The sequence below is a fragment of the Carassius auratus genome, chromosome 12 (genome assembly GCF_003368295.1).
Source record: "Carassius auratus strain Wakin chromosome 12, ASM336829v1, whole genome shotgun sequence".
NCBI classification, from domain to species: Eukaryota; Metazoa; Chordata; class Actinopteri; order Cypriniformes; family Cyprinidae; genus Carassius; species Carassius auratus.
In genome coordinates this window covers 18,304,460-18,331,353 of record NC_039254.1, presented here as the reverse complement: position 1 = coordinate 18,331,353, position 26,894 = coordinate 18,304,460, and the positions used below count along the sequence as shown (strand labels likewise).

The window sequence follows — 26,894 nt, the reverse complement described above, 5'->3', positions numbered from 1 at the left end:
ATTTTTTTTATAATCTATTTGATATTTTCCAGTATTTTAGTAATTTTGTTTTGTGTTTTTGTAATTTTTTTATATTCATTATTTCATTATATATATATTTTTAATAATTTGACAGCAGAGCTATTTTAGTATAGCTGATTTAATTAGATTTTAAATATTTTAATGTTTTTTATAATCTATTTGATATTTTTCTGTATTTTAGTTAAAGTTTTAGTATTTTTTTTCTGTGTTTTGTCATTTATTAATTATTTTATTATTATTTTTTTCAATTTTCTAAATATTATTAAAATCTAGATTTGTATTTAAATATTTATTTAAAATGCATTTAGTCCTCTGTATTTTAGTTCTTCAAGTCATCTGTCTCATTGCGGAATATCGTTGATTCATGTTGTATATTATAAATAATAATTTTCTGCTCATTTATTGCATTATATTTCTTATTTGTAAAATGTTTCCGGGAAGGAGATAGTTTGGTCTTGTAAGATGGTAAACTGAGCTCTCACGACATACACTAAAAATATTCTCTTATTTTATGAATGAAACACCAGCTTTAATAACTCTGTGTTCACATCAAAATGATAAATAGGGGTTTTGTTCACAGAACATCTCTGTAAAACTGTAACCATGGAGCGATGATTAATGTTGCCATAAATAAATACCTTTCCTCTGATTCACTGTTTATTACTTGTAAAGGTCTTACCATACACTGTATGTCTTGCTGTCTATTTATCAAATATGATATGCCTCCGTCCACACAAACCATTCTTTGGCCTCATCACATCATCATAAAAGCCCCCGGACCACAAATATTCCCTTATTCACGTAACTCAATTTTAATATCAAACTGCCAAAAATAAATTATTATAGGTTTTGTTTATTTGTCTGGTGTGTATAAGATATCACAATAAATATTAAGGTCTTTCAAAGAAATTAAACATGGACACTTTTTTCATATTAGAGCTAATTTATCTTTTGTTGTAAAAGTTGTAAAAAGTCAAATTATATTGACTCACATTCACAAGTAACACTCTGAATTATATCTTTAAAATATATATTGATTAAGTATATAGTCTTTATCATAATTAATCATTTTACTTTGCATGAATGCTTTTATTTTGGGAAAATAAATATTTAGGATATTGGATTTAAAAAAAAGGCCTACTATATTTGCCTGTAACAAAAAATTGCTATTGTATTTAAATTAAACCATAAAAACTTTATTTACTTGAAATAAATAAACGTTAATTAAAATAAAAATATAATATAATAGTATTATAATATTTAAAGCTTTATTATTATTTTTTTTACTTATTTTATTAAGGCAACCGATCTCATTTTCATTCATTTTAACTTGATGTACTAAAATAAATACAACTAAAATATAAATAAAATAATTATTTAAACAACTATAAAAATGACAAAAACACACAACAAAATTACTAAAACTTTAACTAAAATAAAAAATAATTATAGAAAATATAAAAAGAAAATTTGAAATATTAATAAAATCTGTATGGCATACCCTAAAGCTCAAAAACTAACAACTAAAAAATTAGACTGATTTCATATGCCAGCTAACTATGACATGAAACACTTAAAATGTCTTTAATCCAGTGTTCAAGACCAAGACTTATGAATGAACTGGATGAATGAATGTGGATTTTCCGTGTGAACGACAAATGAAAACCAAGCCACTGGATCCATAAAGCACTGCTCGTATTTACAATAGCATAGCTCTATTTTTAGCTTCTGATAAGCTCACACTCAATACTTGCCAGCGATCTCTATCACGGTAAGAGAGGAAGATGTAAAGTGAGCATTAGCTGGACTACACACAAACATTCATCAGATGAAGATAATATCTGAATTGCATGAGCTCATATACTACAACAACAACAAGGCGTGCTGCATTAGTAAAGCAAAGTCATTTAACAACTGAGCGCTTGACACATCTCTCATCTGGATGTTTATGTTTGTGTTGATCCGGTTCACTGCGTTCCGGCCTGTTTTCAAATTACAGCATACTCGCTTTATACATCACGGTATATTTAATTCATGCCGACCCATTTCTGATAGACGAGTGACTGAGTGCAAATGAAAGAGTTTACAGAAATACATTAGAAAGGGGTTTTGTTTGACTGTTATGTTTAAGGGCTCGTTAAAGAGAAGAATGGCAGACGGTATCAACAGAAGAGTAAAGTCTCTGATTACTAAAACCCGTCATAGTTCCAGACGATTTGATCAGGATGCAAACATGCGCTGACGGCATTAGTGAGATGAATAACTGGCTGAAGTCGATGTTCACTATGTTCTCGACTAATGGCATGATTCAGATGGAGGCTTTGTCCAGAAATAATGAGCAGCCGTGCTGAGATCTGCTTGTATTTTTTATGTTACGATGACCTGGCATTTTTACATCAAGGCACTTATGCTGCAGACGGAAAGAAAAAGATGGAAAAAACTAGGCCTGTCAATAATAAGGACTATGAGGAAAAATTATTCTGTACTTATCTGCCAAAACAGTCACAGTACTGCAATGTCTTTAAATTATGCCTTATTTTCTTTGCAAAATATGTATATATTTTTTTTGCATATGGGATTGCTTGCAATTAATTCTATTAATTTATCACCATATCATGTAATTAATTCACTTAATATGTTAAATAATCTGGCAGTCCTAGCAAAAGCACAAGTTAGAATAATCTTTTTTTTTTTTTTTTTTTTTAAAGCATGCATCACAGTTATCTTGCAGTTTATAATTCTCACATACAACAAATATTCCCTTATTTGCTTATTTACTGGGAAACACGTGCTTATAACTTAACTTTAATATCAAACTGACAAACAGAAGATTGTAGGTGAAACCAGATGGGATTAGTTAAATGACAGTGTCATTCATGCATTTATATTAGTAATATATCATCTGTTTTGTTTGGTCTTAAAGCTTATAACAATCCACAAAAAAAAAAAAAAAAAAAAAAAAAAAAAATCAATAAAAGAAGATATTTTGTCTAGTATAATATAAGTAATAGAGTAAAAATGATTATGGATTTTGTTAATTTTTCTGGTGTTTCTATAAGACATCACAATAAACATTATGGCCTTTCAAAGAAATTAAGCATTGGCTTATCTTAAGTGAAAATTATTTTCATATTATAGCTCATTTATAGCTAAATTAAGTTATAAAAAGCTAAAACAAATGTAATATGTAACTCATGACTCACGTTAAATAACATTTTGTCAATAAAAGTGTACATTTATTAAGTATATCTTGCTATAATTTGCCTATATTAAAATATAAAAGAAGGTTTTTATAAATTTTTTACAAAAATACAAAAAATATAAAAAATAAAAAATATATTAATATATTAATAATAATTATAATATAATTAATATATTTTTTTATTTTATAATATTTAAATGTGGTTGACATTGATTAAATAAAGTATAAGATACGCACATGCACACACACACACACTCACATACGCACATGCACACACACACACACACACACACACGCACACTCACATACGCACACGCACACACACACACACACACACACACACACTCACACACTCACACACGCACACGCACACACACACACACACACACTCACATACGCACATACGCACACGCACACACACACACACACACACACACACACTCACATACGCACATGCACACACATATGGTTTCCATTTTTGGGGGGGACATTCCATGGACGTAATGGTTTTCTACTCTAAAAACTGTGATTTATAAGCTGTTTTCCTCATGGGAGCTGTCCCCACAAGGTCAAACTTTTCTGGTATTACTATCTTTATCCTGGTAACATAGTGAATACCATCGCACACACACACACACACACACACACAGACACACAGACACATCCATTTGTGCCTCAATAACTGAAAGTGTAGAGTCACAGTATCACAGTCTGTGAGAACACAAAGCTCAAGACTCTGTCATGATCACCAATGCTGAGACTCGACTCTCCAGAGGGTTTTGAGCATGATGACAACGTTCATACACTGTACTGAAACAGAAACAGATCCAATAGTTACTATACTTTGGACATTACTGCACACTGCTTCTTTCTAATAAACAATGCCTGTAACTGCACAAACATTATGCTGAACTCAACCTTTAATTCACGAGGAATCGTGGTAAATAAGCTTGATATTAGCTACAGTGACAGCTAACATCCTCTCAGAATGAATAAAAACCTTTTAGATACTAATCTGCATTAAAAAAAGAAAAGAAAAATCATTGCTTTGCATCAGCGATGTTGATGACTTTAACTGATTTGCACTATATTTTGAGATGCCTTTACTATATTCTTAGCAACATGTTATATTTGTAACAAGTACAGTACATTGCAAAATAAAGTGTTCCCAAAAATTCTATGCAGATAACATAATATTAATGAAATAAGTGAGTGAGAGACACTTTCATGACTATGTTTCTTAAACATGCACCTTACAAAAACATTACATTAAAAGTTTTACTTCTAAATCATTATGTGCGAGTGCACTTATTTTGATGTCGACTAACATACTAAAGCATGTGTAAAGTACTTGATTAGACACTGTATATAGTGTGTTATTAATTATTGCACTTAAAGTTAATACATTTTAAATGTACTAAATAACAACATCATTTCACATTTGGAATTTTAAAACATTTAAATACATGAAGCATTTTAATTACATTAAAATATATTTTAATATAGCATAAACGGATAAACAGATTAAAGTGTGGCCAGAAGGCTCATCAGAGGTTCTTCAAGACATGTTTAAACAGGCTGCCACATGCAATAACACCACTGACCTCCAGGAGTACTCAGAGACTGTTACTGCCTACATCAATAAGTGTATTGATGATGTAACGGTCACAAAAACTATCACTGTCCGGGCCAACCAGAAGCCGTGGATGACAGGGGAGGTCTACAGACTCCTGAAGATGCGTAACGCTGCCTTCAGAGCTGGAGATGAGGTGGGCCTGAGAACAGCCAGGGCAAACCTGTCCCGCGGCATCAGAGAGGCTAAGAGACAGCACTCCAGGAGGATAGCTCACCAATTCAGCGACAGCAGAGACACTAGGCACCTGTGGCAGGGGATACAGACCATTACGGACTACAAGCCCCCACCGCAGACCTGTGACAGCAACATATCTCTACTGAATGAGCTGAAGACTCCACCTCCTCCCGGCGACCAGGTGATGACACTGACCCCAGACAGTGTGAGGAGATCCTTCAGCAGGATCAATGCACGCAAAGCCTGGGTCCTGACAACATCTCTGGGCGTGTACTGAAAGACTGTGCAGCAGAACTCACTGATGTCTTCACAGACATTTTTAACATCTCACTGAGTCAGGCTGTTGTTCCCACATGCTTTAAAACTACCACCATCATCCCAGTCCCGAAGAAGCCATCTCCATCCTGCTTCAATGACTACCGTCCTGTTGCACTTACCCCCATCCTCATGAAGTGCTTTGAACGGCTACTCATGCACCAAATCAAGTCTGCCCTCCCCTCCTCCCTGGACCCCTTCCAGTTTGCATATCAGTCCAACCAGTCGACCGATGATGCCATCTCCACTGCCGTCCACTCAGCACTCACACATCTGGACAAAAAGGACTCTTATGTCAGAATGCTGTTCATAGACTTCAATTCAGCATTCAACACAATCATCCCACAACAGCTCATCTACAAGCTGAGTCAGCTGGAGCTCAACACTTCGCTGTGCAACTGGCTGTTGGACTTTCTGACGGGAAGACCTTAGGCAGTACAGGTTGGCAGCAACACATCCAGCACCATCACACTGAACACTGGGGCCCCCCAAGGATGTGTGCTGAGCCCCCTCCTCTTCACTCTGCTGACCCATGACTGCACACCGTCCCACAACTCCAACCTCTTCATTAAGTTTGCGGATGACACAACGGTGGTGGGTCTCATTAGCAACAAAGATGAGACAAACTACAGGAGTGAGGTGAGCCGCCTGGCTGGGTGGTGCAGTGACTACAATCTCTCTCTGAATGTGGAGAAGACGAAGGAGATTGTTGTAGACTTCAGGAGAGCACACACTCAGCACGTTCCTCTGACCATTAGCGGTGCGACTGTGGAGAGAGTGAGCAGCACCAAGTTCCTGGGTGTGCACATCACAGAGGACATCTCCTGGACTGAAAACACCGCAGCACTGGCCAAGAAATCACAACAGCATCTCTACTTCCTCCGCAAACTGAGGAGAGCCAGAGCCCCGGCCCCCATCATGTACACCTTCTACAGAGGCACCATCGAGAGAGTCCTGTCGAGCTGCATCACTGTGTGGTATGGAGCCTGCAACACGTCCTGCCGAAAGACTCGCAACGCATAGTGAGAGCAGCTGAGAAGATCATTGGTGTCTCTCTACCCTCCCTCCAGGACATTTATGGAACACGTCTCACCCGCAAAGCCCTCTGCATCGCAGGTGATCCCACCCACCCATCACACAGCTTCTTCAGCCTGCTGCCATCAGGGAGGAGACTGGCCAGGACCAGCAGACTGAAGGACAGCTTCATCCACCAGGCTGTCAGGAAGCTGAATTGCTCCAGAACTTGCCCCCCCCCCTCTTCTGCCCCAGGCACCACTGAACTATGAACCCCCCCCCCCACACACACACACACACACACACACACACTAATTATATGATGGCATGCACTAGTCACTTTGTGCAGCATTGGTCTGCTCACTACCTCATTCGGCATGGAACTGACGTCTTTCCACTGCCTCATCAGTCAGTAAAATAACTGCTCTTGAGCCCTTTGTCACTTGTCACTTTAATCAGACTTAATAAGATATTTTTAATAAGGGATTTTTTTGCACTAAAAATCTTTTATCTGCACTGTTGTTCACTTCATTGATTTGCACTATTTCTGTCATTTGCCTTGCGCTGCTTTATTTAACTTTATTTTTAATTTAATTATATGCCTTTTTTTTTTTACATTCCCTTATTGTATAGTTGTATCTACATTTTATATTTGATCTAGATTTTTTTTAGGCTTTAATGTTAATGTTATCTGTATGCACCCGGGTCTGAGAGTAACGCAATTTCGATTCTCTGTATGTATGTACTGTACATGTGGAAATTGACAATAAAGCAGACTTGAACTTGAACTTGAAATTGAAAATAAATGCATTTATATTAAAGTAAACTATAATAGATTTTCATTTAATTGTAAAGAACATGCAATTAAAGTATTTTTAAGTATAGTATATACATAATAAAGTTATACAAAATATCTTTCTTTTTCTCAAGGATCGGCTCAGTTGTTTTATGTTTCTGGTTCCGGAGATGTTATTTACATATTTACACAAATGAGCATTTATTTCTGAATATAGGTTAATCATATTTGTTTTTTGAAGCACTCACTAATTTGTGTGTGTGTGTGTGGGGGGGGGGGGGGGGGGTGTCGACAATCCAAGGGAAGGTCATTGAGGGAAAGCAGTCTATGCTTCACTTCTCTGGGTCATTAGATAAGTGACCGGCCTCCAGCTATCAGTGATACTAAACACACACACACACACACACACACACACACACACACGGCTGATTTAATCTTCCACTGTCTGGAGAAACAGATAAACGAATGCAACCAGACTGCAACTCAGTGTCAAGCAGATAAAAATACATCCATCACTGCACAGATTTATGAAAATAATAACATGCTCACAAATTTCTCCTCGATAACACTTCACATTAAGGTATGATTTGTTAACATTAATTAACTACATCTGTTAACATGTCAACATCATTTATTAAAACCAGAAGTTTTATTTATTAAAAAGAGTATCAACACTTTACCATAAGGCCTGTTTTGTTAATATTAAGATGAAATAATAGAGAGATATATCTTTTTCTATTCAAATACTCTTACATAAGAGTTTGTACAGAAAGATGGATCAGCATCGGTGCGGGACGCAGATTAAGAATATTAATAAAAGAGGCATTTAATGAAAATTCTGAGATCTGCAGAAAAAATGATTTAGTTTTTATTATTAAAAATATTTCTAATATTTTAATTTACATATTTATTCATCTTTGTGAATTAGTTCATTAGTTGAATTACAATTGTTAATGCTTTAAAGTGCATTAATTAATCTGGTAGCACTACAATAAGGTGATGCTAGGTAATGTATAACTAAAATAAACCAACAATAATCAATTAATTTGTTACAGTATTTATTATTCTTTGTTAAAGCTAGGTAATAAAAATATTAGTTCAGACCCATTTATAATATTAGCAGATACAATGTAACTAAAGATCATACATAGGGGAGAAAAAAAACAAAAAGAAAAAAAAAAACAGAAAATCTTATATTTTTTAAAAGATAATGTTGTAGACAGAGATATATTTTTGTTGTGGCCAGTAACTCAGAAATAAGTGTTTAATTTAAAAAATAAGTTTTAATTTATTTTTATATTTAAAAAAATTAACAGAATGAACAATACAAAATTTAATTAGATTAGCATAATATAAATTCTAAACATATTGTAACAGTAGGCCAATTCATGTTTCCATCCAGTTGTTTTCATGCATAAATTCAAAATGTGCATTAAAACTTCTGGAAACACTGCAAATTCATAGGTGGAGGTGTAAAAACCAAGGTATGGCTGAAATAAAAAAAAAAAAAACTAAATGCAACGTATGCCGATGCCCAGAGAGAGATGTTCCTCTATGTCCAGAAGCACCCTCTGGATAAAGCCAGACCTCGGTCTGTCATTCTGAACCTGATTCAGACATATTCTTTTGGTATAATATGGAATAAACATTTTTAATAAATGATGCAAGACACAGAAATTCACAAAATAGCATGTACCAGAACAAAATAAATACTTCTTTTCATTGTAGCGGGAGAAAGTAACAACAACTGTTACTTTCGTCCCGACAGAAACTCCTGACATTGAAACATGATTTACTTTTATAATGAAAAACTTTGAAAATGCAAACTTTAGGATGTTACAGCACTAAATAACCTGTAGATTTATCATTACTGTGACACATGAAACAAGAAAAACAACACGACTAATTTATAATAATTTACTTTTTGTACACGAAAACAGCTTTACGGGTATTTTCCAAAAATACAAGATGTTTAAATGAAAATTTGATATCACTATTTTAGTTTGCATTATACATCGCAGCAAAAACACATTGCACATAGACACTTATGTACTGTACAAGGATGGAAACATCAAGTTTTGCCCGTTTACTTCTGTGTAATTAATCAGCAAAGTAAACATGTATTCTTCTGCCTGTCCTTAAACCAGAATTACAAACACAGCTTTAGTAACCACTCACATGACTCCTCTATTCAATTTTAATTGTTTTGCACATGCAACAAAAGTCTAAGACATAATTTTGAACAAATATGAAGCATTTATCCTTAAACTTTAACTTCACTGATTATAGTAACAACACAATGTGAGAAAGTCAGACAGGCTAAGGGTGGTTGTGTTCAGAATAGCATAAACATACAGTGCTACTGTTTCTGCAGTGTGTGCATGCAAATTTTTTAATGCATGTTATACTTAGATGATCAACTACATATGCTGAATATTATATCTAACAATGCAAACGTTCTTGTAATGATCCTGCTCTCTGTGCTTTGTCTGTTTTGTTATTGTGTAATGTTTCCTTGTTTGCATTGTGTGTGTGAGCACATGGCTGTGTCTGTGTTGTCTGCAATGTGCTCCTTTCGTCCTGCCTCCTTGTTTCCCGTGGCCACGCCCCCTTGTTTAGTCCTCGTTAGTCTCGTTAGTGTCGTCACCTGTCCCTCTTGTTCTCTCCTTGTTTGTAGGAGTGTTCCCACTTGTTCCTGGTGTTCTTCTCTCCTGTATATTGTGCTCACTTCCTCTCATGTGTTGTCAGTCCTAACCGGTTTTTGTGATTGTCTCTGTGTCTCACCATTATTCTGAGTGTCGCTGCCTATTTGCTTGTTGTGTTTTGTTTCTTGTCTGTCGTGTCCTGGTGATCCAAAATTGGAGAAATGCAGCATTGCATCAGTGTCTCATCAATGGATGCTCTGCAGTGAATGGGTGCCGTCAGAATGAGAGTCTGATAAAAACATCACAATAATCCACAGCACTCCAGTCCATCAGTGAACATCTGGAGAAGCCACAAGCTGTGTGTTTGTATGAGAAAAAAGAAAAAAATCCATACTAAAATTTCCTCCAGTGAAAAACTGGTCTATTCTGAATCAGGTGAGAAACTGTTGTTCTGACGGCACCCATCCACTGCAGAGCATCCATTGATGAGACACTGATGCAAAGCTACGTTTCTCCAAACCTGATGAAGAAACAAACTCATCCTAATCTCGGATGGCCTTTTGAGTGAACTATTCCTTTAAAAACAGCACTTGTTTCTTATAAGATAACATCCAAAAGCTTTCCAGATGATCACATTTTCTAAAAGCGTAGGAGAGAGAGAGGTTGAGATGACTTTAACTCTATTGCTATGACGTGCAGGTCAATGTGACACTATATATCATCCATCTGTGTATCAAGCATACAGAAAACAATCATTGTGGTTTATGTGATTCGTAAAGTATATGTCTGTTGATTTCACATAAGTGCTCCGGGAAAGACGGTGCTCTGTGACTAAACCGGGACTGAGTTGCTTCATTTGACGTACTCAGGAATACGTACACATGAGTCACATGGACCGACATGCTCGTACACTGTAAATGCAAACATGCTATTTAATTAAAAATATTAATTTGACTTTAATCAGTTTTTATCAACCTGCTATTTACACTTGCTTTTAGTAAGTTACTTGTACTTTGAGGTTGAAAAATCTTACCAGCTCAGTTTACTTGAGTTAGATTAATTTAGAAAAAGTAAGTTCATGATCTGTGGGCATGCGCAGATCAGTCCTCTCTACGCTAGACGGCGATATTTGTTCACCACTATGGCCCCTCCCTTCAATAGCTACTATTGGCCAGGCGTCCATGCTTACGTACCTGATTTGTACAGGTCATATCCCCTGACTAACCTTAACCAATCCAGGTGAAATGCCTAACCCCAACCAATCAAGCTGCTTCGTAGGGCGGGTCTTGGCGTGGCGGGATTCGTAAATTTGCAGAGATGTCACATCGTGCCTGCAACTGAACTGACCAGGTGGAGCTGGACCTAAACATCGCTTCAACTGGGCTTTTGTTTATCTTCATCATATCAGCGATTCTTGTGCTTGGCACACTCATTTGGTGAGTAAATATTTTAACCTTGTGCAGACCGTTTTGTTTCTGTACGTTAAATCAGCGTCAGTGTGTGCTTGCTAGTACTGATGTGTGTGTAGTAATGTCGGTTAAAGCTAGCTAACTAACATGGACATAACGTGGCTATATTTTGATGAAACTTGGTCAATACTTCATTATTTTTTCAATCCAAAACTTCCTCTGTGTTGAAAACAGGTAACTTTAAAGACTAGTCACGTTCAAATTGAGGAAAAACTTTAGTGTAACGGTCGCGGGCGTGCTCGTCATGCGAACGTGCCCGTGCCTGCGCCCGCGCCCATCTGCCATGCCAGTAACTTTTGTCGAGTACTGACTAGCATGATGACAAACTGATCCCGGTGGTTTGTGAGTTTACTGAGCTTTATAACTGTTGTTTATAAACTCAGGCAGAACATCAGAACAAGTCTGGATGTATCATTTTATTTTAAGATAGGCTGTAAAGTTAATAACAGTCTTGTCTTTATCAAAGACAGGATTACCACTGTGTTTCGACATATGATTGGGGATATCACCACAGTCAACTACGTTAACTTTATTTTATTTAACCCTCAGCACTTAACACTAGTCGATATTCGTAGCTGTGCCGTTTCCATGGTTACCATGTGTAGTACCTAGATCAGACTCGGTACAGAGGAGTAGAGTCTCCCTGTCTGAAAATATTTTTACACTCCGTTTATCATAGCCTGTTATGAATGTATTTGCTGGCATACTCAGTGGCTTACATTATTCTTTAAGGTCATCTTGTACATATGTACATTTTAATACTGGGAACTGTCATTGTGGGTTATAGGCTTATGTTATAGTTTTCACATGTACTTGTATTTGAGTTGTGGTGAGCTAAGGTTGTGTTAAAATGTTGTATTATTTTTTTAATTGTCCCCTTCCAGGCTCAAGCAGATGGTGATCAATCCACACATAGGTAGTCCCAGCAGTAAAAGGTATTTTAAAATAATAACTGTATTATTATTGTATGCTAAAGTAAAAGTTATGCTTCCATCAGAGCAGTTGGATTACAACAAAAGAAAATCAAATTAAATCTTTCTTGTGTGTTAAAATTAATTCATCATTATAGTATATTTCATCATACAGAATATTTTGTGCATATTTTGAATTTCAAATATTTGATGTAATTAGTATTTCTGGACTGTCTCTATAGATACTGTGGGGTCGACTTATAGCCCATCAAGATGATGACTTCAGCAGTGTTGCACAAGCACTGATCAGAAAATACCCCTGCCTCGCTGAGCCTGGACCACACAAATGGTATGGCTGGAAAAACAGCCTTAAATTTAAGATGGCCAATTATCGCACAAAGCTTCGAAAAGCTGGATGTGAGGATGTAGCAATCCTGGTTGAAAATGGTTGAACGATGGCCAGCACTCTTCACAGAGAGACAGGTAAGCTATTTTAATTCTCAACCAATAAAATAATGCAAATCAAAAATAAATTCAAGGTGTGTGGCTAGAAATCCAAACACTTGTTGGAATGTTAATACCTCTGCCACCTCTCCATCCCTACCCACCCCTCTCTCTACTTCAGGTGTTTGCTGAGTTTAATAGAATCGCCAGTAAGAATCTTGAGGGAGACTTTTTTGAGGCTCAGGACCAGTACGCACCACGTTTCATCGAACTCTTCAAAACAAAGAAGGGAACTGTTGGCCAGAAACTCAGGGAGCTGATTCAGCACATAAGCTCTAAGGTAAGTAGGTTCATTTTGCTTTTGATCTGTATGATAGTTCATCAAATGAGCCGATTCAGACCAACCTATTTTATTTCCTGTCTGCTTGTGTCTTGCAAATTACTCTGTTAACTGGTCTATTCTCTCTCTGTGTATCATTAGACACCAGACGTGACAGTACTTCGCTCTGTTGTCCTCAAAGGCATTCCCATTTTACTCTGTGATGAATCCAGTGAATTCTATAAGACCTGCTCTGTAAGTACTTGCACATAAGAAAAAGTTTGTCTACATGAATATAAAACTATACCTGTGTTGACATAGAATATGTAATTCTATCCGCTCGATATACAATATACATTTTGTACAGTGACTGATGTATTTTGTATAGCAATACCTCTACAACTAATCTGAGAGATATGTAAACAGCCAGTAAATACAAATAAAATTTTCCACATAAACGTTATACACATTCATTAATTTAAAATCTAAGGAGTTGGAGTCTAGGTTGAAAAGGTTTTTGTTTGCTTTATTGTAACAATCCAGTGTGAAAACATATTTAAAGCCATATTCTCTGATAACATTACAAAACTAAAAATAAATGTTTTAGAATAGCATAAATTGCAATGCTGAAGAATGTGTTTCTTTGTAGGATACAACGAGAGACGAGGCCCTAGAATGCATCACTGTTGGTGTGCTGACAGTTGTCAGTGAACATAGTCCTCATGAGGGTCAAAGCTCAGTGGACCTCCAGCCCATCTCCACTGCCATCATTCTGGAGGGAGGTATTGTCATGGATCATATTAAAAACTTGCCTCAGGCAGTTTGTCTGTTGTTTGGACTTACATATGTATTGCATTTGGATTACCCAAAATGCATGGCAAATACACTCCACCTCATTCAGACTGTGATGCTTGGACTGGGAAAGAAAAAAACTCCCATCAAAACTGTTAACTCTGAAGAACAGTCTTTTGGGTTAGAACAGTAAAGAGCCGTCAGCTGTCAGATAGCACTTTGTAAGCTTTGCAGTCATTAATGTTTGATGCTTTCATGCAACTGTTCACGCTAAATTACGATCTCATTTTAAAAAGGAAAAGAAAAATTCCATGGAAGTCTGTACCATGTTATGCAGGTATGCTAATGGTGGAAATAGAGCTGTTTGCAAAGTGTTGTTAGTTGTTATTAAATGATAATGACAGAAAATAACCTAGCAAGGTTGTCCTGTTTACATTTGTGTTTTTGGAAAACTTTTAATAGTTTTAATGTAGTACAAATACAAACCCCAAGGAGTGATTTTTTTTTTTTTCTTTGTGGTGGTTTAATCTTTGGACTGTTCAATTTGGGAAACAAAAGCATTCGTTGTACTTACAGCTTTGATCAGAAATGCACTGATTTTTCCATACACTGAAGTCCTGTAGTTATCAGGTTTTTACCTGTTTAATATTGGGAGACTCTTATTAGCTCACAGAAATGTGGTTTTATTTTTTTATATTTTTCCTTTATTTTCTACAGTTAAATCAAACAACAACTTTGTTGTTTAACTGCTGTTTGTACTCTAATGTGCATTGAATAAATGTTGTAATGGAGCTGAATCAACCCAGTGAGTGTTCTTTTAAAGTATATGTTTGTGGTTTGTTTGCTTTTATCAGATAGTAACAGCAAAAATAGATAAAGAGAGAAAAAAGGCCACAGGTTGGACCTAAACCTGGGCAGCTGCAACAAGGACCCATTCAAGGAAATTGGTTTCTTTAATTTAAGTGAACTTGAAAAAAGAGTGCGCAGAACTAAAAATGTTAAGTTGTAGGTATTTAGTAATTCTAAGTGGGGTTAAATTTATATCAAGCAATCCACACAACATGAAAAAATTAAGTTAACACAAATCATGTCTATTAACTTACATGAACATAAAAAAAACGTATTAGTGGTACTACTTGATTTAGTACTGCACACTTAAAATAAACAAGCTTTTCTAACTCACTAATCTTAAGCTTACTTTGCTTAATTTTTTTGAGGCAATGAGTTTGCATACTTTTTTTAAGTAAGGTCAACTAATTACATTTTACAGTGTATTCCTCCCTCGCTCCACTCATGAACACAACATCCTTGATATAAACTGGTGTTGTTGATGTCATCTGCCTTGAGGATTCATTCAGACGCTGGCAAGGCCTCTAAACAATGATCATTTAATAATCCTCAATAAGCCTAATCTTAGTTTTGCATGATATTTATAGCTTAATAATAGTGTTTAGGTGTAGAACACTTCTTACTCATACAACACGACTACACAAACAAACACAAATATAGCATGAGATAATCCCGTTTATTGTGATAGCATCAACGGAGGTCCGTTTCAATCAGTCACTCGACCGAACACATGTTTCTGGACCTCCACGTGGAGACGGCAATCGAAGGAAACTAGAAACCCTGCTTCTGAACACTGTTACATAAGAGTTTGTATAGAAAGATGGATTAGCAAAGGAGCGGAAAGCAAATTGAGAACATTAATAAAAGAGGCACGTAATGAAAGAGTAACAAGACTTCACAAAGTCTGAAAGCGGCAGAGAAAATGCTCTGGTTTGGCATTTTTATTATTGAAAATATGAATTTTTCATAAAAACCTAATAATATTTTCATATGAATTGACACAGTGCAGGATTTTAAATATTTTAATGCTCTTTGCATAAGAGTTTTAAAATATTTAAAAAAGTTTAACTAAAACTTTGTGTGTATTTGTTAGGTCTCATGTCTTAATGCATCAGCTAATTGTTCATGTTAGTTCACAGTCCGTTTAGTCATTTTTACAGCTATGATAAAAAAAAAAAAAGCATTATTAAATTAAAATTAAAGGATTAGTTCATCCAAAAATGAACGTTTGCTTAACATTTTACCCTCCGAGATGAGTTTGTTTCTCCATCAGGTTTGTAGAAATGTAGCACTGCATCAGTGTCTCATCAATGGATGCTCTGCAGTGAATGGGTGCCGTCAGAATGAGAGTCTGATAAAAACATCACAATAATCCACAGCACTCCAGTCCATCAGTGAACATCTGGAGAAGACAAAAGCTGCGTGTCCATAATCCATAGTAATGTTTCCTCCAGTGATAAAGTGTTCTGGTCTGAATCAGGAGAGAAATCTGCACAGATCAAGCAGCGTTTAAACAGATCTAAACAAATGTGTCTGGATTTTGATGTGAGAGACAACAGGAGATGCACTATTTCACTGGAGGAAGTGTTATTGTGGATTATGGAGTCATATTTTAGCTAAAAATGTCTAAATGGTGGATTTGTTTCCTACAAACATGCAGCTTTTGGCTTCACAAGCTGTGTGCAGAAGTAGACAAATTACTCAAATCATTAAGTATCAAACATATTATTCAAGTAAAAAAATATTTAAAAAAACACGCAATTTTCTTTCAAAAATAATTTATTCATTTATTTGTGTATTTATTTATTTACCAATTTTGGGGTCAGTAAGATTTTTGACATGAATTAATACTTTTATTCATCGAAAGATGCATTAAATTAATCAAAAGGGATTGTAAAGACATGTATAAAGTTACAAAAGATTTTTATTTAAAATAAATGGTTTACTTTTGAATTTTCAATTCATCTGTGAATCCTGAAAAATAAAATGCATCACGGTTTCCACAAAAAATATTGTTCAGCAAGACTGTGTTCAACACTGATAATAATCAGAAATGTTTCTTGAGCAGTAAATCATATTTTCATGATTTCTGAAGATCATGTGACACTGGAGACTGGAGGAATGATGCTGAAAATACAGCTTTGAGAATTTCCAAAAACTCTAATGTATTATTATTTTTTTTTTTATCAAATAAATGCAGCCGTGGTGAGCAAAAGAGACTTCTTAAAAAAATAATAATAATAAATAAAATAAAAAAGAAACATTCAAAACCCCCAAACTTTTGTACGGTAATGTAATTTAAGATTTTCTGCATAAGATAAGACAGCATTAATGATGAGGCCAATAATTAATACTTAACAGTGTGCTTTTATTGAATTTTTATTTGAACTACTGTATATTTCCACTGATATTCATGCTGCATTCACTCTTCTCTGATTGCAGCAACACTGTAAAGTGATTATATCTTCCATATTAATATTTATTCATAAGCACTGCATTAAATTAGCAATTTATAGATTTATCAAAATACTTAGTTTAATGTCTAAGTATTTAAATGACACAGTGAGCCATTGCATTTTACATATGCATGGATTTAAGAACGATTTATTTAGAAATATTCTCATGTTTCATGAATAGGTCAAGTGTGTTTAAACAAAAACGTTTTTTACCGTTGCATGTACATACAGTACGTAATGAGGCCATCATATGTAGATGCACACTGTCTCTCAAAGCCTGGAAAAACAGCAAACTATTTCACGACTACAGAAAGTGTCTGTTCACACACACGTCATGGAGACGCGAAAGGAGCGTCTGAATACAATCAGACAGTGTGTGTGCTGTGGAAGGTCCTGTCTGGCACAACACAGATCCAATTTATGGACTCTTAAAGGAAATTAGGAAGAAACCTGCGGAATCTGGCTTGGGTGAGTGAGTTTGGGAGCTTATGTAACCGATGATAATTACCCTGCTGAAAAACAGAGTACAGGACGATTGTGTGCTTGAACCAGACTGTTCGATCAGAAACAAGAATATTATAGTTAACCTAAAAAAAAAAAAATGCTACTTGGAAATTTACATAAAAATATATCATTATATAAAAGTGAGTATAATATAATATAATATAATATAATATAATATAATATAATATAATATAATATAATATAATATAATATAATATAATATAATATAATATAATTATAATATAATATTTAAAGCATGCTAAAATTAAAATGGAATCACATGCAATTAAACAAAAATATATATGTTGCAATTAATTAAATATCAAATGCATCTAAACTAAACTATGCATTTCGCACACATTATTCAAGAAATCCGTGCACTGAGCTCCATGCTGGTCTGAGCTGGATTTTAAGGAGGGGAGCGGGGATTTCAGGTGCCCAGACTCAAACTCAGTAAGTGGCAAATGAGAGGAAAAGTATAATAACATGCCAGTAACGTAATAACAGTTTAAACTGAACTGTAAGACTGATTATTTCATCTCCATTTCCATTAGTGACCTAATCAGAAAACATCTCACACCTCAGTGGAGGGTTTGTGTTTCATTTCTCCAGATCTGTACATGTCGAATACTCCTCACATTAAACCTCTACACAAGTGTGACTGAGATTGAGACACATATACACGTACATTCATGCATTTAGCAGATGCTTTTATCCAAAGCGTCTTACAAAAGAGAAACATAGCAATGCGACAAAAAACCAACAACTGTCATAATACACACACGTCAGGTTTATATAACGTGGTCTTAAAGGGACAGTTCACCCAAAAGTGAATATTTCATCATCATTTACTGACCCTCATGTCATCCCAAACCTGTATGAGTTGCTTTTTTATGTTGAACAAACAGTTTGTGGTTGCCATTGACTTCCATAGTATTTTTTTTTCCTACTATGGAAGTGAATGGCAACCACCGACTGTATGATTTCCAGCAATCTTCAAAATATTTTACAGAGTACATTACACTTATCAGCAATCTTCAGAATATCTTCTTTTATGTTCATCATAAGAAAGCAACTCATACAGGTTTGGAACGACATGAGCGTGGGTTAATGATGACAGAATTAAAATTTTGGGGTGAAGTATCCCTTTAACTACTATGTACTTACATCAGAAAATGAGTAGAATGTATTAATTGTGTTCATACTGTACTACAAAACACTTTAGCTGCTACTGAGGTGTGATACTGGTTTGCTGGTTTGGGTTTAAAATGTAAGGGATGGGTCAACAGTGTAATTATAAATGTAATTACAGTGACATCATTATATACAGGTATTTTTTTAAACATAAGTGCAATGTAAAAACATGTAGGTGCACTGTACCGAACGATTAATTTAAATGTAATAATAATATATATTGTAATGATAAAATATAATAAATAATGTTACAATGTATTTCATATATTATGCTTTTTTTTTTTTTTTTTTTTTTTTTTTTTGTGAAATGCATGTAAACCAAAATAGGCATTTTGTATAAATGCTTATTTTGGTTTACATGCATTCCCCCCATTTTTTTTTTTTTATTTTTTTTTTTTTTATTATTAAAAAAAAAAAAAAAGAAGTAGAAAACTTTTATTGTAGCTTGTCAAAAATATTTATTTATTTTATTTATTATTTTTAAAACACCATTTTAGTATTTTTTACACCATGTTGAAACTTTGCATGCAAATTCATGACTCACAAAATTACAACGTCAAACAAATAACTTAAAAAACATTTCAAGCAGTCTAAAAATCAAATGTGGTGCAGTTTTATTTAAGCATTATTGAGATACCATCAGGGTATAATTTGGTAAGTGACTCAACAACAAATAATTAATTACTAGCTACTAATTACATCTTCAACCTCCACCAGTTAAACAATACAAGGATAGACATAAAACTTGCATTCAAATAATTTATATAAAACTGCATAAATTCTTCTTGGACTGACTAAAATGCAATTACGTCAGAAGTAGCTAACTCTAATGAAATAACAGAACAACTGAAGATTAACCGTTACATAACTTCTCAAGGCAAAGTAAAATGAATTACAGTAATGATTACTTAGTGATGCATTAAACCTCAGGAGGGTTACACTAACACGATGAAGCTTTGACGCAAGCGTGTCGTCTGGGTTTTAAACTCACTCTTTTGCAGGTCGCTCAAAGATTGAAAGTGCCATTAAAGGAGCAGACGGTCACTAATGCGGTCAGTGTGTTTAGCTGAGCTGTCAGCAGCTGGTTTCTGATTAAGTCAGAATCTAAAGCGTCAGGAAGCGGATGCTGCAAAGCAGTGAAGTGTGAAACCGCTCAGGTAGAACATTTCATAAGCAGCTGGAGAGGAAAAAAAAACTCCAGCAGGCGTGAAGTCTTATTAACTTTTTGGCAATGCATTTCTAGCACATTCCACATATTGCACTCAATTGTTATATGCTTAAAATTCATTTTGAGTTGCATTTTCCAATCAACAAATCCTTTCCTGGAGGTTTCCAGTGTTCCTATTGACTCCAGTAGATGTGTTTAGGGTGCACAGCTCCCTCCAAACAACAGAACGGCGTCATCTAGGCGTCAACTCAAATGTCATTGAAGCCAGAAGAGAAGGTCGATATCAGTACAGTACGATCTGTTTCTTCACCTTTTCATGTGTCTGACACTGCCTTGAAGGACACACGGCTTGCTTGTCTGAACTTGGTCTGCATCACTGTCCAAACTATTTTACACAGGGTTCAGTTGTTCAGTCGACAGCATTTGTGACCCAGGAGCACAAAACCAGTCATAAGAGTCCTGATGAGGTTTATACATCAGCTAAATATATAGGCTTTCCATTGATGCATGGTTAGTTGAGATATCTGGATGTTTGGCCGAGATACAACTATTTTAAAATCTGGAATCTGAATTTTTTATATAAAAAAAAAATAATAAAAATGCATATTACTAATCAAAAATGAAGTTTTGATATATTTACGGTAGGAAATTCACAAAATATCTTCATGGAACATGATCTTTACTTAATATCCATATGATGTTTGGCATAAATCAAAAATTTATCATTTTGACCCATATAATGTACAGCTATTGCTACCAATAAACCCGTGCTACTGTTTTGTTGTCCAGGAAGGGTCACAATTATGTTGATTACCAGAAAAAGAAATTTATTTTAATTTCTTTGAAAAATTCAATAAATAATATGTGTTTTGTTGGTGTGAAAAAAATGTGTGTGTTGCATGCACATTCATTGCCCTAAATGAGGAAAAAGTCACAAAAAGACATAGATACAAAATATGAATCAGTACACTCTCATTACAAGAGCGGTGTTATTTTATCATTTTGTTTTTATATTTTGTGTTTACATTATCATTTTGTTGTGATCTTTTTAAAATAAGATTTTAATGTCTATTTTTTTAAAGGTTTTAGTTTTTTAATTTTTATTAGTTTTATTAGTTTAGGGTCTATATACTTTCTTTTTAAGTTTTAGTTGTTAATTTGTAATTTATATTAGTTTTTATGTCTATTTAAAAAAAAATGTTTTAGTGTTTGTTGTGCATATTTTTTTTCAAAGTTTTTAATGTCTTTATAATTTTTTTTAGAACGTTTGTATTTATTTTTATGAAAATGTTTTTTTTTTTTTTTTACAAATATCTATATAGTTTTTAAAAAGTTTATTTTTTATCAATTTATTTATTTTGTGTGTAATTTTCACAAATTTATTAGCTTTTTAAAGTGTTTTTCTTTTTAAGGTTTTAGGTTAAAATTTTTGTGTGTGATTTTTTTTTTTTTTTTTTTTTTGCATTTTATTTTTTTATTTTGTTTCCTGAAAGTGGAAATTTACCTTCCAACCTTATCTGCAAGATATAGCCAACTTTATATAATGGATATATAAATATGAAACATGAATAAATATAACAAATAATTCCCCATGAGAGTACAATGCTATGAACCTTGAACCTCTACATTTCTGTAAAAAATTATAACCTTTTAACTTTTATACTTTTATTAAATTATAAGCTGACCACATTCACTTCCTTTGCAATTAAGATATTTCTTTCTTTCTTTTAAAGAATACAAGTAGAAGTTGTTATTTTTGCATCATGACAGTGCACTTCAACATCTTACAATCTTACAAAACATGAAGGATCATAACATGTGATCCAGTGTATGATGTGGTTTCATCATCTCAGTGGTATGATAAGCAAACAGACAGAAGTATTGATTGTGCTTTTCTACAGAACCAATCAGACAGATATTGCAGTGAGGAAACACGATTGGCAAACATTGTGCTTCATCAAAACATCCTGTTAATGACAAGCCAGTGTGAGAAGTGATGGAGGAGGCTGTCATTAATGAATAATAACTGAGGATGGAGCACGTGCTCCAAGGGTTTGCTAACCGTCACATCAGAACAATCACACTGTTCAACAAACACACACACACACACACATGCAAACATGCGCACAAACACACACACACACACACACAAATGCAAACATGCGCTCACACACACACACACACATACACACACATTCACATACAAACACACACACACACAAAGATTTCAAAAGTAGATTTTAGATTCATTTTCATGTCCTGTACTTTTATGGACCATGCTCAAAAATACAGGAAAATAATAGATAATACATTTGGTAGGTAATACTACTTGGAATATATAAATAAATAAATAAAGTTGTTAATTTTAATAAATATTCCAAACTGTAAACACATACTTTTAACATTATTCTAAAGGCTCTAAATGCATTAACTGTTGCTTTTACTTGATAAGTGCTTCAATTTTGCCTGTTTGTTCAACTTAGTGTCTATTTTATTGCCTAGTGTGTGTGTGTGTGTGTGTGTGTGTGTGTGTGTGCGCGCGTGTGTGTGTGTGTGTGTGTGTGTGTGTGTGTGTTTTGCCTGTGTTGAGAAGTAACTTTTAAGGCCTCTATATAAAATCAGGTTATTATTATTATTATTAAAGCATCTCTACCTGGAACCTTATCAAAGCAGCTAAACAACAACAATCACATTTAATTCCCTTTACAATAACAACTAGGCATTCTGGGTGATGCAAACACTCCTGCGACTAAAATTAAACTCTATTTCTAGAATATCATGTTTACACTAATCACTATAACTGAAATATAACTGACCGCAAATTCAGTTTGACTGTTATGAACATGACTGAATGCCTCGCTTGTTCCATGAATACATATCTGCTTCAGAGCAAAACACTTGTCTAACAAAGTCAAGAAAAACATGTTTGTCATTTTATATTAGTTGAGCATAATATAAAGGTTTAACAAAGCAAATTTAAAACGACTCCTCGTTGGGAATCACAGATGTCTGAGGTCAAAGTGAATTAATCATGCATTCATACTCATTAAAAGTGCATGTGTTCATGGCACTGATAGACCCGTGTCGAGAACTATCCAAAACTGACATGCAATACCAAACACTGGCGATTTACTCTCTACAATGCATTTATGAGAATATAATGGCAAACATACAGTCACAGATCTGCCATAAGAATATGTCCACAAACAGACAAAACCTGCTCGACTGTTAACTTTTACACAGCTTTCATATCTGGGACACTGATTATGGAAATCAATATTACAGGAATGCCAAAGTAAATATTTCCAAATCTAGGAATGCAGTTCAGGCCTTGATCAATTTAATGTGACTGAAGATATCCAGAGGGTGATGAAGGGTTAACACAGGACAAACACACATCTCTATCACTGCATGCCACAGTTCTCAGGTTTCCTGGAAGGTTTTAGGAAGATCTTTAGTTATGTTGGATGCATCTCAACTTCAGCGGATGAACAAGGCATAAATCAAGCCAAACATGATCATGATTAAATAATGAGAACTGATGCTTCCTCTCTAGACACCCAAACGCTGTCTGGACACACAATGGAGGCTGTGTGAAATTAAATGCATACTTTTATAAATATTTTTTTTTCTTTTCAGTCAGTCATGTGCTTAGCGTCTCAGTTTGAGGTCAATAAATGCAAGAATAAACTAGATATTAGAGCAGAATCGTTAAGGATGAGTTACTGTATCACTTATTTAAATCAACTTTATATATATATATATATATATATATATATATATATATATATATATATATATATATATATATATATATATATATATATATATATTGTTTTTACTCTGTGAATAGCATTTGAAAGATTGCGTGCTTGTTATTAGCGACCGGATTCTGTAAACTTCAGCTTTGTTGTAGTTGTGCATTAAATAAAATCACTTCTCTAATACAGGTTTTTTACTTGCATTTCAATGTAAAATTATATTTAATGTGCCTGGATGACCTTAAACTATATTAGGGTCTTATTGAAGCCATAATAAATTATTGCAATAACAATCAAGTCAACAAAATGCTTTTTTTAAGAACCCTAAGAGGTATTTCCAGGTTGTTGCGTAGTTTTAAAGACTATATTTAAATTTATGCATTTAGCAGATGCCTTTATCCAAAGAGACTTACTGTGCATTCAGGCTTTTTTACCAGTATGTGTGTAAATATCTGGGATATTTATGTTTTTAGATGCAGATTTTAGCGTGCTCATTTTTTGGGGTCTAATTTTAAATTCATAAGATTAATAATTATTATACATATCCTTTTCTTTGCATTAAGTTTGTGCACAGCAATAGTCAATAGTTTGAGGTATTTTCAGATTACTGTTCAAGCATATATCTGGAATATTTCTACTCAAGATGAGCTTCAGCTGCGTAAAATGAAGTTGCATGAATTCATATTTGTTGATGTGTTCAGAGAAAATATTGTGGCATGCATCATTCCAAGCATGCATTAGTCATTTACACTTTTATTGTACCCAATAACAGACAATATTGAGAATCCTAGAAAGTATTTTCACATTATTGGGCAGTAAATAGATTGAATCTGGAGTATTTAAGATGAGATTTAGCAGCAAGCATTCACTTAGGTATAGCCATTTATTAAGGCCTTATTTGGAGCCATAATAGATTACTCAGTTTTCTTGGAGTCAAGTGTGTCCACAACATACAAATGAATCAGTTTGAGAATCCTAGAAGATATTTTCACATTACACCAGTTTTAAAGCATATATTTGGAATATGTATACACAAGATGAGCTTTATCTGTAAGTTTGGATGCAATCTTTGATTATTATTATTGTTTAGAAACAATATTCATGTCTCATTCCATGCCACAGCAGATGAATGTCAAGCTGTTTTCGCTTGGCGCCAAGTGTGTGTACACAACAGAAGACAATAGTTTGAGCTTCCCAGAAGATATTTTGATATTATTCTGCAGTTTTCAGAACAGTGCATGCTTGGATGAAAGAATGCTAGACATTACTTCCTCATTCCAAGCTATTATTGACGAGTGACATGCAGTTTTTATCTTACTGTCAATTAAAGACAATAGTTGAAGAATCCTGTAAGGCATTTTCTGATTATTCTGCAGTTTTAAGGAATATACTCAGTGGGCTTGATCTGCAAACTTTCAGATAGATCATGAAACCATTTTTAATTTGCTCAAAGAATAGATAAATCACCAGCTGTGTTTTATTGGTATCAAGTGTGTATTGACTAGTTTGTGCCTCCTTATATCTGGAACAAGCTTTCTGCAAGCTTTCAGATAATATGAACATATGAAATTATATATATGTATTTTTTTGTTTGTTTGTTTTTTGCTCATGCCTCATGCAATAGTTTGAGCATCCTAGTTATTCTGCAGTTTTAAAGCTAATGTATTTGTCTGCGTTAGGTATGTGGGGAAAATAAAGAAATGTCTGCAAATTCGCTGAAAAGTAACGAGGAAACGTGCACATTCTTGAGAAATGATTTTATTTCTGTTTGTGTCAAATTCAACATCGACATAGAAGAATAAATATACATTCAGTGACAGTAAAAAAAAAGAAATTGTTCAAATCGCAATAAAACATTCAAAGGTTGATTTCACCGTGATCGAATCTAACCAGAACATTGTAAACAGCTGACGTTGCAACTCAGCTCCCCGTTCACGTCTCCCTCGGCACTCACTCGACAAGGCAAATGTTCTAAGAAAGCACATTTTTGAAGCATGGAGTCGATAAGCCACATCACAGAGCGCTCGGACTGAACAGAACAGAGTCGCTATTCTGTACAGGAGATCTCGCGAGCATAACATGCATGCGCTCCCACGCTCGAGCCGATGACTTGTACCGCCGGTGCGAACGCGGTTTATCCGGAGTCACCGCAAAGGCACAACTCCCTCCGAGAGACTGCAGCGACACGGCTGCATCCCGTAGTAATGACCGCAGCAGCGCTGGAGGCGGCTCGGGTTTAGCTGATAGTGCATCTCTCTTTGTCCTTTGACTGTCCGCCTCCTATCGCCTTCTCTTTGATGTACATCAAGTCACTGTGCACGCTCGGGCGGCGCGCAAAGGGCGCAATGATGCCGTACGCGTCGCCGTCCTTGACCTTCTTGTTTCTCAGGGACTTCTTGTGCAGGATGTCGCAGTACTGCACGGACACCTTGCGGTGGAGGTCCGGGCTCATCTCGTTGGGCAGCTTGGCGAGGGTAAAGAGTCTCTGGAACATCTGGTCCACGTTAGTGTTCCTCTTGGCGGAGATCTCGAAGTACGCGCACTGCTCGTCCCCGGCGATCAGCTGCTCGATCTCCTCGCGCTGGACCTCGCGGTAGAACTCGCGGTCGCCCTTGTTCCCGCAGATGACCAGCGGCACGTCCACGTTCTCTTTGGTCTTGTTTTTGAGGCAGGACTTGGTCTCGTAGATCTGCTGCTTGAGCCGCTGGACCTCACAGAACGACTCGCGGTTGTCCAGACTGAACACCAGGATGAAAACATCACCTGTTGCCAAAAAAAAATAAAGAGAGAGGTTAGAAATCGAGTCTCATGTCAAATCAAAGTTACACCGGTTTCCAATCTGACATTTACCTGTGAGAATAGATAGTCTCCTCATAGCTGGGAACGGATGGTTCCCTGAAGTATCCAGAATGTCCAGCTGGTATACATCTCCTTTAATGCTGTAGAGTTTCCTGTGGAAGTCCTCTATGGTCGGCGTGTACTGCTCCTCGAAGCGTCCGTTCAGGAAGCGGGACACTATCGCAGTCTTGCCGACTTTGGTGGATCCGAGAATGACCATCCTGTAGCAGTTCTTCGCCGGGATGTCAAACTCGTTCTCCGAGGGACTCATTTTCTTAATCATGTTTCTCTCTGTGTGTGTGAGAGAGAGTGGGTGATGGAGAATGGCTGGCTGTTTGTGAGCGCGCTGAGGCTGTCTGAAGCGTTGAGCGGCGACGAGCGGCTAT

At 35.3% G+C, this 26,894-nt stretch overlaps 2 protein-coding genes across 2 annotated transcripts; one reads left to right on the top strand and one right to left on the bottom strand.

Annotated features, from left to right (window-relative positions):
* The first annotated feature begins 10,716 nt into the window (after positions 1-10,716).
* Positions 10,717-14,370, top strand: LOC113112050 (uncharacterized). Its single transcript, XM_026277420.1, has 6 exons — positions 10,717-11,239; positions 12,157-12,207; positions 12,426-12,666; positions 12,809-12,967; positions 13,109-13,201; positions 13,596-14,370. The coding sequence occupies exons 3-6, from the start codon at positions 12,628-12,630 to the stop codon at positions 13,929-13,931; spliced, it is 627 nt and encodes a 208-aa protein (XP_026133205.1). The 5' UTR covers positions 10,717-11,239; positions 12,157-12,207; positions 12,426-12,627; the 3' UTR covers positions 13,932-14,370.
* Positions 14,371-25,412: 11,042 nt separating this feature from the next.
* On the bottom strand, positions 25,413-26,878 carry LOC113112049 (dexamethasone-induced Ras-related protein 1). The gene is made up of 2 exons (XM_026277419.1): positions 26,521-26,878; positions 25,413-26,433 (listed from the first exon to the last, which is right to left on the bottom strand). Exons 1-2 carry the CDS (start codon positions 26,789-26,791, stop codon positions 25,907-25,909), a joined length of 798 nt encoding a protein of 265 aa, XP_026133204.1. The 5' UTR covers positions 26,792-26,878; the 3' UTR covers positions 25,413-25,906.
* Positions 26,879-26,894: the final 16 nt, after the last annotated feature.